This window comes from Prionailurus bengalensis, chromosome B3 (assembly GCF_016509475.1).
Source record: "Prionailurus bengalensis isolate Pbe53 chromosome B3, Fcat_Pben_1.1_paternal_pri, whole genome shotgun sequence".
Lineage (NCBI taxonomy): Eukaryota > Metazoa > Chordata > Mammalia > Carnivora > Felidae > Prionailurus > Prionailurus bengalensis.
The window spans coordinates 39,847,262-39,863,952 of record NC_057355.1 but is presented as its reverse complement, the minus strand read 5'-3'; the positions used below and the strand labels follow the sequence as shown (position 1 = coordinate 39,863,952).

General features: G+C 42.3%; 1 protein-coding gene across 1 annotated transcript in view; it reads left to right on the top strand.

The window, feature by feature from the left end:
* The first annotated feature begins 4,662 nt into the window (after nucleotides 1-4,662).
* The window catches only part of HACD3 (3-hydroxyacyl-CoA dehydratase 3), a 38,781-nt gene continuing 26,752 nt past the window's right edge, over nucleotides 4,663-16,691 (top strand). The window contains exon 1 of the mRNA XM_043555136.1: nucleotides 4,663-4,965. Within this exon, the coding sequence (XP_043411071.1) occupies nucleotides 4,879-4,965 (87 nt within the window). The 5' untranslated portion in view covers nucleotides 4,663-4,878. The remainder of the gene's footprint in view (nucleotides 4,966-16,691) is intronic.

Here is a 16,691-nt window from a genome sequence, read left to right as displayed (position 1 = left end):
TTGACAAATGGAAAGGTCTATAGTAAAAAAAGGTTCTCCTATCCTGCTCCTCCAATTCACCCAGTTTCCTTGATATAAAAACAAATACTATAGATAGATAGATAGATAGATAGATCATTATTCCTCCCACTATTCCACTATTTTTAATACAAATGGGAGCGTACCAACTGTCTGCACCTGCAACCATGTATGCGGTTCAGAGAACCAGGACTTATCAGGCAGATCAAACTGAAGAGGGTGGAAAGGCCACTCCCCATACCCAAGTAAGGTTGAGCCTGAGGTGGGGTCATTCTGTACCTTTTTATGAACTATGGATTAAGGGGAAGGGTCTTCTTTCTTTTTCTTTTTTCTTTTTCTTCTGTCAATGATTGGCTGCAAGGCCCACCCTCCTGGAATAGCTAGGAGGTTACAGATCTACTAACTGGGTTCATACGATGCCCCAGTGTGTGCCTGGATTGACCCAGTGAGTCTCTGGCTCCACTTTTAGCTTTGTGCTGTCTAGATAGACAAACACGATTTTGGTTAAGGATGTCTAGGAGCACCTGGGTGGCTGAGTCAGTTCAGCGGCTGACTTCTGCTCAGGTCATGATCTCACGGTTTGTGAGTTCCAGCCCTGCACCCTTTGGATCCTCTGCCTTCCTCCCTGCCCCGCCTCCCCCCCCTCAAAAATAAATAAACATTAAAAAAAAAAAAGGATATCTAGCTGGGTGATTCTGGGTGAGGCACAAAAAAGCCAAATTCTACACTTCATTTTCTAAAACTTCTTCCACGAACAGAAGATTTTGTAAAAAGGTGAATAAGGAGAATGTGCATGATCCTTTGTCCAAAGCCAGAAAACAGCCTTAAGCACTGAATACATGCTTCATTGGTAGCAAGCACTCAGCAAATGCTTCCTGTGGCCTGAGAAAGGAGAGATGGCCCTGGCCCTGGGGCTAGGAAGGCTACATCTAGAAGGCAGGACACACAGAAAGTACTTAATTTGCATTTTTATTTGACTAGTATTATCATAAAACCCTTAGCCCTACTTACTTAAGCTTGGCGGTGCTGCTTGGGTCTGCCTTTTTATACCCTCTGCTATCTTTTTGTTTTATAGTTTACCCTGATGCTACTCAGTACCCTCTCCATTTCAATTTTTTTCTTCATGGATTTCCCCTGGAGAGAGGAGTCCACAAGAGCTGGCCTCCTTGCAGGAAAATTTAGAAATAGCCAGTAAGATCATCAGAGAGGATGGAGTCTAACTCTCTCGTTTGATGGATATGGAAACTCAGGCCCAGAGAAGTTTCCAGTACGTTACTGGTGTTCAGTTGAACCAGGCTGCATAGGCCCTCTTCCTTTGTATCTTTCTTAAGGAGGACCTGAAGCAAAATGTCCAGATTCATTCTTCTTGCTTATCAATAGCTCTCATCTTGGATGGAGGTCAGTTGATAAGCCTCAGGTTTCAAGAATGCTGGATTGAAATGATTTTATTTTTTATTACACACCTACCAGAATGGCTAAAATTAGAAAGACTGAAAATACCAAGGATATAAGGCAACTAGAACTTTCAAGAATTACTTCTAGGTATGTAAATTGATCAGAACACTTTGTAAAACTGCTTATCTCCTGTGTCAACTATACGCAAAAAAATCAAAACAAAACCAGGAACCAAAAACCCCCAAACTGCTTATCTACTAAAGCTCAACATACACCTACTCTATGACCTTGCATTTCTACTCCCATGTATTTTTCCAAGAGAATTAAGCACATTTATACACTAAAAGATAATTACATAAATGTTGATTGCATTCCATTATTTATTTATAATAGCTAAAAACTGGAAACAATGCAAATGCCCTTCATCAAGAGAATGGATAATTTGTGGTATATTCATACAATGAAATGCAATACTGCAGATACCAACAAAAACCATTCCATTTATATGAGATTCAAGAACTGACAAAAGCTACTCTATGGTGAGAGAGGTCAGCATAGAAATTTGCGGTGGGGGCGGGGGGAGATGGGAGGCAAAGGTGTATTGATATGAAAGAACCTCTGGGATGCTGGAAATGTTCCGGATCTTGATCTAGGTGGTAATTAATTACACAGATATAAATGTAAGTAAATATTCAGCTTAAGCTAAACATTTAAAATGTGCTCATTTCCTGTATGCCTCATTTTTTTTTTAATGCCCTATAATTGGGGGCACCTGAGTGGCTTAGTCAGTTGCGTGTCTGACCTCAGCTCCGGTCATGATCTTATGGTTCATGAGTTTGAACCCCTGCATTGGGCTCTCTACTGTCAGTGTGGAGCGCACTTCAGATCCTCTGTCACCCCTCTCTACACCTTCCCCTCTCATACTTGCTCTCTCTCTCTCTCTCAAAAATAAATGAACATTAAAAAAAAAGTGCCCTATGTTATGCTAAGTGAAATAAGCCATACAGAGAAAGACAGATACCATATGGTTTCACTCTTATATGGATCCTGAGAAACTTAACAGAAACCCATGGGGGAGGGGAAGGGAAAAAAAAAAAAAAAAGAGGTTAGAGTGGAAGAGAGCCAAAGCATAAGAGACTTAAAAACTGAGAACAAACTGAGGGTTGATGGTGGGTGGGAGGGAGGGGAGAGTGGGTGATGGGTATTGAGGAGGGCACCTTTCGGGATGAGCACTGGGTGTTGTATGGAAACCAATTTGACAATAAACTTCATATATTGAAAAAAAAAGTGCCCTATATTGGATCTGCATTGTATTAAAGGCCATGCAATAAAAACACGTTTACCATTTCAAAAGCATTTTTAAAATTCAAGACTATCAAGTTTATTGCTTTCACCATCCCCCATACCCAGCAGATTACTTCACCTCCAACAGGTTTGTCTATTACCAGTTCCTCCTCACTGACAGGTGGACCTGCCAAGCACATATTTGATTTGGCTCCAGTTTAACAAACTTCTCTGACCCCCATGTGTCTGTGGGACATAGTACAAACGCCTGATTGAAGCAAAGACTTTCCTATTTCATTTCCCATCTGCCTTTCCAGATCCAGGGTGACCTCTATTCTCCATGTCCTTAACCCCCAGTACACAGAACCTTCCATAGCTCTTCACCTTTGGACGCTGGCTCTATGCTTCCGCTATCCTACCTCTGCTTCTTTCTCTATCAAATTTCCTTCTCACATTTCACTGTCCAGCTTTTAAGGATTCACTCTCAAATGTCCACCCATTGGGTTTCCAAAACCCTCATTTCCCACCTTCCTGCCTTTGTAAGTTCAGCACATTCACCATATGTAAAAACCTCTGTATTTTATATGATCCACCCCTGAATTAAGTGTTTCCCAAGAGCCTGTCTCATTTCTTCTTTTTAAAATTTTTTAACGTTTATTCATTTTTGAGAGACAGAGAGAGACAGAGCATGAGGACGGAAGGGGCAGAGAGAGGGAGACACAGAATCGGAAGCAGGCTCCAGGCTCTGAGCTGTCAGCACAGAGCCTGACAAGGGGCTGGAACTCAGGAACTGTTGAGATCATGCCGGGAGCCCAACTGGGACGCTCAACCGACTGAGCCACCCAGGCGCCCCGAGCCCGTCTCATAGCTCTTCATCTCTGGATCCCTGTGCTCAGCACTTTGCTAAATAAATAGGTGCCAACAGAACTGAATTATAAGTCTCATTTTTGTCCCAGACTTCTGGTTTTCATAGTAATGTTGCTTCCTATTATTAAACTCTTCACTGCAGCAGACTTAGGGATGAAAGTGGATACAGACAAGATAGCTTAAATTAGACATAAATTAGTGTTGTATCTAGTCTGGGTCCCTTACTTTAAGAGAGAAAAGTCTCCTGCTCTGGCCAATAGGATAGCCACTATTATGTCGCTGTTTAAATTAATTAAACGTTGGGGCGCGAGTGGCTCAGTCAGTGAAGCTTCCGACTTCAGCTCAGGGCATCATCTCCCGGTCTGTCTGTGGGCGCTGTGCTGACAACTCAGAGCCTGGAGCCTGCTTCAGATTCTGTATCTCCCTCTCTCTCTGCCCCTCCCCCATTCACACTGTGTCTCTCAAAACTGAATACATATTAAAAAATAAATTAATCAGAAGTAAATAAAATAGAAAATTCAATTTCTCAGTCTCACAAGCCACATTTCAAGTACACAAAGTCTCATGTGGCTGGTGGCTACCAAATCGAATAGCGCAGAATGGAACATTTCCATCACCGCATAAAGTTCTATGAGACTGCGCTGAAAATTTCGGGCCTTTACATTTACTCTTCCCTCTTAGAACACCCTTCCACCCTCTTCCCATACTCCTTCCCCTATAATATCATCATTCTTATTGTGTCTGTAATTACAGGATTTCGGGACAGCAGGGACTGTGTCTTACTGCTTTAGCTCCAGTGTTTAGCTTCGAAACCCAGCGCAATTGATAGGCTCTCAATAAACGTTGAAATAAATAGGTGATAGAACGGGGTGATCTTCCAGATACATCAGTCCCAATCCCTTTCTCACGCTGATCAGTTCTTTATGAGTCTCCAGGACTTTTCATTTTTAAGCCTATCTTAAAGCATCGCCCCGGAGAAGAGGGGAAAGGGCCTTGCATGCACCTGCTGACTCCCAACTCCCCAAACCGCTGTATCAAGCTCTGGCGTCACTCGTGCTGGGCCCGCCCCTTCCCACTTCTGCGCCCCGTGCCGCCCCCGCCCTGCTCGCGCCAAGGTCTAGAGCTCGCGCCACCGCCCCCCTCCTCCGTCATTGCGCAGGCGCAGCCTGCGAGCGTGGGGTGTCTCGAGGTTGGCGGCTGCCGGCGCTCAAGAGCGCAGGGGTTTGTGGCCTGCGTTCGACCGGCACCAGTCTCTCACTATCCGAGGCAGCGAGGCGCAGCGATCCGTCTCCCCGGGCCCCGTGCGGTGTGGCCATGGAGAATCAGGTGCTGACGCCTCACGTCTACTGGGCTCAGCGACACCGCGAGCTGTATCTGCGCGTGGAGCTGAGTGACGTACAGGTAAAGGCCGCTGCGGGCGGCGGGACGAACGCGGGGTCGCAGCTCCCGGGACCCGCCGATCCCCGCCACTCTCTTTGTCCCAGTGCGCGCTGGAGAGCCTGCAGTGCACCAACGGGCTCGGCGACGCGGTGCACTTTCGGCGTCCAGGCCCGGGCAGGAACTGGCCCTGGTCGAGGCGCACCCGCACACCACGGGCCTGGGGCGCGACCCCCTGAAGGCTGCAGGTACCTTCGGGTGCTGCGTGAGTCCTGCGCGGGTCTCAGAGGCTGCCCGGGCCTTCTCTTTGTTCGCAGTTTGAGGCCTGATGGAGCCCGAGCCCGGCCCTGGAGGCCTGGCCGCCGGGGTTCGAGTTCGCCAAGGCCCTTGGAGACGTGGGATGAGCTCGTTGGGCCAGGGGTTCAGAGTGACCGTGGCTTGCTAGGACGCCTGGCGTTCGCCTGAGAGGTCCAGCTGGGCCTGTCCGACGTTCACAAGGCCCGCCGCTGCCCCAGAGGGGCCACACCCACCTTCCAACCGTTCAGTGATGGAAATCATTCTTGTTAATTTTAATTTTAAAATCCGGGGGACCCCGAGAAAGTGATTTCCGCCCCTATTCTGAAGGCTATGAGCTCAGGTTTGAGGAGTTGCATAGAGAACTTAAAAATTAAGTTACATCGAACATTTATGTTTGATTTCCTTAGCCTCCTCCATGAACAAGCTGTTGCCCCCTAAATGGTGGAGATCCCACGACCTGTGTAGCCTCTGCCTCTGTCCAGAGCATCCGGGATTCCAGTCTTTGAGAAACTGGAGTTTTCAGTCTGGAATGTTCTTTCCCCAGTCATCCTTACTCCCTACTTCTCCCTGATATCTGTGGCAATTCGTAACCTCCTTCACTCCACTCAGCTCACTGCCTCTGAGTCAGGCGTTTGTGCTCCTGTCCCTCTGCCTGCCTGGCATATTGTCTTGTGAAGTGAGTGTAGGTGCTCTTTCAGTGTAGATTTGAATTTGTTGAGTTGAATCTGTTTCTGGAATTTAAACCTGTTTTCCCGTTGAAAGATAAAGACAATACTGGCCAGAATGCCTTTAAATAGGATGTGACATTGCATGGTGTGTCATTTAATGTATTAAACCAGACTGAATTATATTTTTGCATCAGAAGATGAGTAAATGTCCTGTGCTCTTCAGGGTGTTGTGATAAAGAAGGAAACAAACAAAATCTTTGTTGATGGGAATCAAAGTCCCCATTTGGAGAGGGTTCTCACTCAATAAGTGTGGAATGTGTGTTAGTTATGACAGTCTCTTGTTAAAAAGTATTTAGTCAAGCATTATGTAGACCAGTTAAACTCAGGCCCTGTCCTCTCTAGATGTTATCATGTAATAAGGATGTACTATTCTGGGATACTTTTGAAGCTGCAAACACTAAAGGTGTTTAAGGGCATAGGGGGGTGGTGGTGGAAAGAAATGGAAATTAGTTGGACAAATGAAAGAATGCATCATACTTATGTTTGTCTTAAGAGATCTCAACCTCTTAGTTGAGAAGTATGAACACATATTCATCACACTTGGTATGTTTAGAAACACGAAAAGTTTACATTTGAAATGTGTTATAGATAAGGAAATGTAAAGGTGGAGGAAGAAAATGGAAGTTTCTTTTGGATAGAGAATCCTTTTATGTTTGGGAAAAAATACATTTTTCCTCCAAAAGCAACATGTTAGTACCGTTCGTAAAAGAAATCCTCTACCTTGTGTGGGGTACTAGAGATTTATAAAGATGAGTCAGATAGTCTCAGCTTTCCAAGGGCATACTGTCTAGAAGAAGCATATTATCTTATACAAACAAAAAGTTTTGTGTATGGGTATGTTTATTGGTAGAATTAGAGTTGACTATGAACCAGGTCTCCTTTAACCTGGTGTTAAAGGAATTTGTTACCTCTCTTTTGTTTAGTTAGACATGACCTTCAGAAATAAGATGAAGTGTTCTTTTCAAACTGAGATTGGAAGAACTTTCCAGAAAGAGAAAGGCATAAACTTTTGGGTTTTCTGACTTGTACCGTGTCAATGCATGACAGCCAAAGACTGCCAGAGAAATACCTCTAGTTGAACAGGTTGGGTTTATTATTCATTCCAGCAAGGAGAGCATAGCCCATGGGGGACAATGGTGTCTCATTAAGGGGGTTGGAACTGATTGTAGGATTTGGATGCTGTCAGAACACAGGGACAATTCTGTGGTTGGTTATCTGAATACATCTTATCTGTTGGGAGGAGAGACTAGCAAAAGAATAAAAGTAATTGGTAGAGAAGTAGCAGTCACTCATTTTGGCCAAGAGAGAAAGGGTGTCTGGTATTTTGTGGGTAGCATAGTGGCCATGTTTTTGTCTGTGCTTACCCAAAATTATGAAATGACCTTTGTCTCATTTCATTCACGTTTCATAATAACCTTGTCCGAGGTTGGTATTCTGTGCCATTATGCCTAATAGGAGAATAATGTGGCCAAGCTGTGACAGGCCACCCTCTGAATGTCAGGGGCTGCCCTTTCTTTTTAATTTCTCACTTAACTGCCCAGTGAAGGGCTGTGGACCTGTGATTCAGGGTCCGAATGAAGCAATGCACTTATTCAGTGAAAACCATTTGCAGCGTGCCTACTACTCTTATCTCATTAAGCAAGGTGCTGGGTTTTTGGACAGCTCTCTGTTGCTCCCTGCTTTCTGGCATGTTTCACAGCTTCTATGTTAGTGAGTTTTAGTGTTGAATTCCAATTTGGGGGCAGCAGCTCCCCTCCCGTCCCTTTCTAAGACACAAAGAACTGTCCAGTTTTCACGTCTCCATCTGTCTTTGGAGGTACAGGGTTAGTGGCTGCGGAGAAACCACTACTGATATGAGGAGGAATAGTATACAGTAAAGGCTTCAACTGCAGCATTGTCTGAGTTTGAGGTAAGCAGTAGCAAAGATGCCAGCTGGAGTCCAGGGGGCTAGGGCAGAGTCCTTTTCACAACAGAGTTTATTTTCAAGATAAGCATAACATACAGGTTTGTGCCAGCCACGGCAACTGTAGTTGTTAGAGCATTTGTTCATTTATCAAGGTTTTTGTTTGTTTTAAAGTTATGTGGGAACAAAGTGCATACCTCTGTTCGGGAGCTGTTTGGCAGATACTGTTGTTGTCCTTACTTGATAGACGGTCTGGTAGAAAGAGTGGTAACTGAAGACATGAGGGTGGGTTCTTGCTCTTCTACTTACCGTCTAGGGGCTGTGGATAATTCACTTAACCCTTATGTGTCTCAGGTTCTTCACACAAAGTTTGAATACCCCTCATTCACAGGATTTTTTTTTAAGTTTGAATTGGATCATGGATTTGAAAGTGCTTTGTAAATTCTAGTTTGCTATTCAAATGAAAGGGATTATATTGTGATGTTAAACGTTAGATGAGAGAAACCAAAGAGCAGTAGAACAAGGTAGAGTCTATTAGCAGAGTTATCCGTATATGGTATCACACGTATTGTACGACAGAGGTGGCTTTGCATATTAATAGGGGAAAGGATGAACAATTCGGGAAATTATTTGGGGATGACTGGTAATCCAGATAACAAAATGAGGGGCCCCTGGGTGGCTCAGTCTGTTCAGCATCTGACTCTTGATTTTGGCTCAGGTCAGGAGCCTGCTTAAGATTCCCTCTCTCCCTCTGCCCCTCTCCCCTTTGTGCACACACTCTCTCTCTCTCCAAAATAAAAAATAAGAAACCCCCAAACAACAACAGCAATGGCAACAACAACAACAAAACACAGATAGCAAAAAGATAAAATAAGATCTTGCCTTATGTCATATACAAAAGTTAATTCCAGGTGGGTTAATGACCTGAATGCAAAGCAAAACTACTAAAAGAAGATATAGGAGACTGTCTTTACGGTATTGGACCAGAGAAGAATGTGTTAAATAAGACACACAAAGCATAAACCCTAAAGATTAACAAATTTAAGACAAACCTGAAGAAGATATCTACAGCACATATCACCGACGAACGATTAACGTCGGAAATACATAAAGAACCACTACAAATCAATTAGGAAAGGACATATTACCCATTAAAAAGGGGGCAGAAAATATAAGCAATTCAGAGTAAAAGGAAACAAGAATGGCCAGTATACCTGAGAAGATGCCTGATCTTAGTTATAATCAGGGACATGTAAATTGAAGGGATAGTGTTCGTTAGTAAACCGGTATTTCTTAGATTGGGAGAGATGAAAAGTCTAACATTATCGGTTGTTGGTGAGATTGTTCAGCAATGGGACATTTTTATACAACTCCCCCTCTGTCAAAGACCACCAGAAACACCTTGTTTTAACAAGTGGCTTTATTTCTTGTTTCAATGAGGGAGAACACATATTGGGGAATCTTGGGGTATCTCAGTAAGGGGGTGTTAGAAATAAGTGATAATAGAAATCCCAAACTTGGATGTTTGGGAAAGGGTCTAAGGAAGTAGGGATTCATTTTAGATTGGATGCTGTAGAAAATGGGGACATTTCTATGATTGGATATTTTGTGGATGGGATAGTGACCTGTTCTTAAGACAAAATTATGAGTTGACCTTACTTTGTGTCATTTTATCATGGTCTCAGAGAAACCTGAGGTCAGCTGGTTTTATTTGAGACTATTTGTGTAGGAGAGCAAAAATGGCTTTGCTGTGAGCTTTAGAACAGCTTGTAATAATTTTGAGATCTAGCTGTGAATGTCAGATCAGTTTCAGCTGTCAGGGCTGCTTATTTTCTTTTTTTAAAAACAGTTTTAAAAGTCCTAAATATCTTTGCATATATAGTTCACTCTTCTGTACATGTAAGTTTAAGCAGAATAAATTAGTGAAATTATTTCTAAACCATCTTCATATTTTAGAACTCACTCTTCTGAATCACCTTCAGCTCAGAGATGTCACTGTCCCTGCTTTTCCACATGGTATCATCCTCTGTGCCATTAAGAGGACCAGAAATGCAGCATTTCTGAGAGAGTGCTCTACATGAGCATTGTTTTTTTTCAAGTCATCAGGACCTATTTATAAGTTTTGATGCGGGCACTTCTTGATGTTACCAGAAGACGTCAACAGAACATTTCCAGAATAGAATCAGGACTCCTACTCCTTCCTCAAATGGCCTGCAAGTGGTTTGTTGACTGAAAAACTGAGTTACACCCGTGTGGCCATGCCATCTGGAACAATAGCCAAATTCACATGTTCAGCCAGGGACAACCACGTCATGGCTGCCACTTTACCAGAGCACTTGTAAGGTGCCACTATCTATGGTAGTATATATCCTGATTTTAGAGATTTTAAATGTGAAAAAAAATGTGCACTTCAGAATTGCTGAAATATAGCAGAGTTTGGAGTTGTCAGTTAATAAGTTGTAGTATTTAAATTCCTGAGACAGGATGAGCTCACCCAGGTAGAGACTGTAGATCAAAGGTTACCAACTCAAATGCCCAAAATACCGCGTAGCGATTAGGAGCCTGGGTGTCTCTTTTTGCCTTGATTTGAATCTCGGTTTTGCCACTTGCTGATCGTGTTATCCTGGGCAAGTTACAAAGCCTCTGTAAGCCTTAGTTTCCCATTTGTAAAATCGTTGTAATAGTACCTATTTTATAGGGCTTTGTGTGTTTCTGCGTGTGAGCTAGTAATGTGAAACACTTTAAATGATACCTGGCAGGGGCACCTGGGTTGGCTCAGTTGGTTAAGTGTCGGACTCTTGGTTTTGGCTCAGGTCATGACCTCACGGTTCGTGGGTTTGAGCCCCGAGTCCGGCTCCGCACTGATAGTACGAAGCCTGCTTGAGATTCTCTCTCACTCCCCTTCTCTCTGCCCCTCCCCTGCTCGTGTGTGTTCTTTCTCTCTCTCAAAATAAATAATAAACTTAAAAAAATTTTTTAAACGATATCTGGCATATAGTGAGTGCCAGTAAATGTGAAGTGAGCTGGGTGGGGAGTGTGGTCAGTTGGAGAGAATAGGGTTCATCTTACAGAGGGAGCTACTGTTGTGCAAGAATGCAGATCTGAGGTTGGCATCTAATTCTCTAATTTGTGAAAGAGAAGCCGGAAATCCAGGTTTTTTTTAATGAAAAAAAAGTCATAGTTTTACACTGAAGTTATTGAACAAATGTATGTAAATGCCTGCTGTGTGCTTGGGAGTCTTCTAGACTCAGATTCTGGGACTTGGGCATGAGCCAAGGCAGACGGAGGTCCCTCCTCTCATGAAGTTTATGTGCTGACACTGGTGGTGGTGGAAGAGTGATAACAGAAGTAAACAAGCTCATCGAATAGTTTGAGCTAATAGTGAATGTTACGGAGAAAGCCAAACAAGACAAATAGGAGAAAGAATCACGTGAACCGCCTCAGACTGGGTTGTCAGGGAAGCTGTCTGAGGAAGTGTCATGTGAGCAGAGACCTCAATGTGAAGAAGCCATGCAAAATGATGAGGACTGAATGTCACAGAGAGAGGGAACGGCTCCTGCAGAATCCCTGGGTGGGAAGTACTTGGTGGTGAATTCAGATGAAAAATTAACACATAAATAAAACAAAAATAATTTCTGCAGGCCATATAAAATATTGTGGGTGTAATTTGGCCCGATGCCAGTTTATGACAGAAAACTGATAGACATTAAAAACTGGTAGAGGGTCAGCTGGGTGGCTCAGTCAGTTAAGTGTCTGACTTTGGTTCAGGTCATGATCTCGCAGTTCATGAGTTTGAGCCCCATGTTGGGCTCTGTGCTGGCAGCTCGGAGCCTGGAGCCTGCTCCGGATTCTGTGCCTCCCTCTCTCTCTGCCCCTCCCTTGCTCATACTCTGTCTCTCTTTCTCTCAAAAATAAATAAACGTTAAAAAAAATTAAAAACAAAAAGACTAATGGAGATAGGAAGCAGCCCAGGGTTGAGTCCTGAGCTACTCAGCCATTTAGAAGTTGAGCAGAGGAGAAAGAACAGCAAAAGATAGAGGAGTAGCCTGTGAGGCATAAAACCCAGTGTCCTGTGATATTCTAGATGCCAGGGGATAGGGGTGTTTCTGTGGGGTGTATTCAGCTGTGTCCAGTGATGCTCACAGGTTGAACATGTCTATTGGATTTGCCAGCATGGAGGTTATTGATCTTGATAATAACAGTTTCAGTGGAATGGCAGGGATGGAGGCTAGATCAGAGTAGATTTAAGAGTAAGTTTATGGTGAGGAAGAAGTAATAATTATAGATAACTTTTAAAGAAGTTTTTTCTGGGAGGGGGGAAGGGATGGGCGGAGAAATCAGTGGTGCAGCATTTTGGAGTTCAGAGATAAGAGGAAGGCTTTCTTTCTAAAAGATGTGGGCCTTGAGCTGCGTTGTTTTTAGAGAGCGCACAAGCAGGGGAGAGGCAGAGAGAAAGGGAGACACAGAATCGGAAGCAGGCTCCAGGCTGTGAGCTGTCAGTACAGAGCCAGATGTGGGGCTCCAGCCCACGACTGTGAGATCATGACCTGAGCTGAAGTCGGACACTTAACCAACTGAGCCACCCAGGTGCCCCGCGTTTTAAAGTGTAAGTAGAATTTGGATTCCAAAAAGGGAGATTGAAGGGGATATGTACTGTTATGTTTCCCCAATTGAATATAATGCAGCTGTAAAAAGAACAAGTGAGGTCTGTATGAACTGGTGAGGATTGGGTTAGGTGAAAAAAGCAGGTATGTGAGAATGTATATTATATGCTACCTTTAATGTAGAACGAAAGGGATACAAGAATATCTGGGTGTATTTACTTATTTTTTGGAAGACGTGTACGCATACCTATAAAGGAAAGATTAACCAGAAACTACTGAAATGGTTACCTATAGGTGGTGAGCGGGAATGTGGTAGAGGGAGATAGCTTTAAGACAGGACTTCTGAAGATACATTTCTACGAAGTTTGACTTTTGGACAATGTGAGTATTTTACGTATTCAAAAATAGAACTCAATAAAAAAGAATACAATGGCAAATCTTGAAATTCAAAAGTAGAATCAAAAGGACCTAACTATATTTCAAGTGGATACCATAGCCATCCAGATGAGTAAGTTAAATGCAAGTAACGATTGAACACAGTACTCTGGTTCTTTAGTAGAATACATTCTGAGAACAAAAAGAACTGCAAAAAAAGTTATACTTTACTCAGTAGGTTTATTGTAAGTAAAAATAGATATATAATTCAGAAAATTTTTGAGGATCACACAAATAAGTAAATAGGTTAATGCTATTAGGAACCAAGATTTTCACTGTAAGTAAAAAGATAAAAATGTTGAGTGACAGAAGATGAGAAGCTCTATAATAGTAAATTTGAATTGGAAATTTAAATATGACAATGTGATTTTAAAAATTCCTAGCTAGACACTAAAAATGAGCATTGAGTATACCTCAATGTGCCAGATCCTGTTTCCTGAATTACCATTTCCCACTAAATGCACTAAGGCTCCTTGAAGAAATGGCAGATTATTATAAGTCTGTGCTAGAGGAAAATACAACATCCTCAAAGGCTACAAGGTCAAGTCAGAATAACATAGCAGCCAGTTTGAAGAGATTTCCACTGGCCAAATTTGTGATAATTTGAACATCAAAAAGAATAAGAATAGTAGTGGATTTTGGTAGGGAGAAGTAAAAAAGAAGATCCACCAGTTCATAGTGATAGTCAAAAAGAAATGAAGGTGGAGCTATGGGGGAGGCTGGGGGAAGGGGACAGGAGGTAGGTGTGGTTAAACACCAGGGATCTGTAACTGTTCAGTATCTTGACTGTGATGGATAGAAGAACCTATACTTGTAGTAAAGTTGTATAGAACTCACACACATACACACAAATGAATACAAGTTAAACAGGGAAACTAGGAAGAAGTTGAGTGGATTGTATCAATATCAATATCCTGATTGTGATATTATACAATATGTATAATTATGTATGTTATGTACAATATGTATACAATGTATAATTATGTAAAATATCATTGGGAGAAGCTGGGCAAAGAGTACAAAGGATCTCTCAGTGTTATTTCTTATAACGGCATGTGGATTTACAATGATCTCAATAAAAATTTCAATTTAAAATAAAAGAGGGAAGGGAGAGAGAAAGGGGGGAAAAAGCTCTTCCTTACACAAGAATGCCAGCTTAAAAAAGAAATGAAGGAATGATTGAATTAGAAAATCGTTGTGGAGCCTCCAAATCGGGCAAGGATTAACAGTGGGTGACAGCTGGAGGAAAGAGTTAGAGAATAGGAGATGACAGTTAGATTACTTACTAATTGCAAAAGAAAAAGTACCTTTACAGTAGAGGGTTCTGGCAGTCCCCGTCTCTTAATCAAATGATCAAACTTAGTATCACCCATATGACAGTATTGGCCTCTTCTTATGATACCTTAAGAAGTATCCATATCAAAAAAAAAAAAAAAAAAGAAAAGAAAAGAAAAAAGAAAAAGAAAAAGAAAAAAAAGAAGTGCCTATATCACTTATGAAGTATTCTTGTCAAAAACGATTAATATGAAGGAAATGTACAGACAAATGCAGGACATGATATGTTTTCTAAGACAACTGGCATGGATTAAACATAATAAAAGTAGAAGTCTGTATTAGGTTAAGATAGACATTAAACAGTCAAATGGGGGGCGCCTGGGTGGCGCAGTCGGTTAAGCGTCCGACTTCAACCAGGTCACGATCTCGCGGTCCGTGAGTTCGAGCCCCGCGTCAGGCTCTGGGCTGATGGCTCAGAGCCTGGAGCCTGTTTCCGATTCTGTGTCTGCCTCTCTCTCTGCCCCTCCCCCGTTCATGCTCTGTCTCTCTCTGTCCCAAAAATAAATAAACGTTGAAAAAAAAAATTTTAAAAAAACAGTCAAATGGGATGTATGATCCTTGATTGGATTCTGGATTGGTTTTTTTAAAAAAGTATACATGTTGTAGTGGTTTAAAGGCACCCATATCAAGAGCTCAGTTGAGAAGTGGACTCTATTTTCTCTTCCTTTGAATCTGGACAGGTCCTGTGGCAGCTTAACTAGTAGAATGCTGCAGAATGATGCTGTAGTCAGTTCCAGACCTAACTTTTTTTTAAGAGAACTGCCAGCTTATGCTTTCTCTCTCTTAGAACACTTGCTTATTGAGACATTCCTTCCCAGAACTCAGCAGCCCCACTGTAAGAAACCCAGATCACAGAGAGAGGTCACACACACAGGTACTCTGGTCAGCAGCCCTAGCTGAACTCCCAGATGACAAGCAACATCAACTCTGAGCCATGTGAGTGGATGTTCAGCCCAATATACTATATATAGGCCTAGCGAGCATCCCGGGGAGCCGTCCATCTAACCCCAGTCAACTTGCATAGTTTTGCTTCAAGCCTCCAAGTTTTGCGTTACAGTAGAGAACTGAAACAAGTAAACTTTTTTTTTTTTTTTCAGACAGTTGTTTGAATATAAACTGGTTGTTAGATGATACAGAATTTTTGTTCTTAGGTATGAGAAAATTGTGGTAAGTATGTAAGAGAACATCGTCCTTTTTAGAAGAAGCGTGCTCAAATGTTTAGGGGTGAAGCGTCACGATGTCTGCAACTCATTGTGAGATGATTCAGAAAAATCATGTAGTAGAAAAAGCAAGTGTGATTAAATACAAGCAATTGATGAATGGCATATGAGTATTCATTACACTCTTTTTTTCCCCTCACTTTTTAAAGTGAACTTAAAAATTTCCAAAATAAAACATTGGGTTGAGATGCTTTTTGGCACGGATGCCCAACACCCACCTCTATGTTTGCTAATTCACTTAGAAGGATTCATGGGATTCAGCATATGGTTGTACTCCTGGCTAAGGTTTATGACAGTGAAAGGGCATATGATCAGCAAAGGATAAAAACACAGTGGAGCATGGAGAAATCCACGCACAGGGCTCCTCATCCTCCTCTTTCCTGTGAGGTTGTGTACTTGAGTTGCTCTTTTTCCCAGCAGTGAAAAATGCAGTGACTTTTATGTAATGTTTCTGTCCATGGAAGCCCCTTACAGGTGCAGCATCTATGTACCAAAATTCTAGACTCCCAGAAGGAAAGTGGGTGTTCACCATTAATCACATTGTAAGCACAATCTAGGCACAGTGAACCAACTGTTAGGTGATGGAGGAAAGCCAGGTTCCCAGATGCCAGCCAAGGGCTGATTTTGGAAACAGTCCCTTTTAAAGATAGCAGCCCCATGGTTGCTATGTAACTTTTTTGTGCATATATTAATCACACACGTGCAAAATGAAATACGAATGGTTTAAATGAGATCTAAATGTCTAAAGGCTTAGGTAGCAGATAGTTCCCTGAACTCTGTAGCTCTGTCAGAAATTATGAAAATGGGATGCATTGATTTAACTTCAGTTCACTAGTTGTTGAGATAGTAGGAATTCAGAGATGAATAAGACACAGCCCCTGCCATCAAGGAGCTCAAGTCTAGAGGGGCCCATGCACCAATAAACAATAATTGCAGAACAGTGTGATAATTATTATAATGACAATAAAGACAAAGTAGTAAGGAAACTATTAATGCTGGAGGTGAGTAGGAGAGAAGAGGAATTAATATTTGGCCTGGATTTTGAAAGATGAATAGTATTCAACAGATAAGGAAGCTTAGAAGGGCATTCTAGTCAGAGGAAGAAAAGCAACGGGAATATGAGTGCTTACTAGCTGCCAGACTGTGCATGTTACTGTTCAATTCTTGCAACAATTTTGTGAAAAAAGTGGTGTTACTGTTGTTTTAAAAATAATGATGGCTGCTGGGG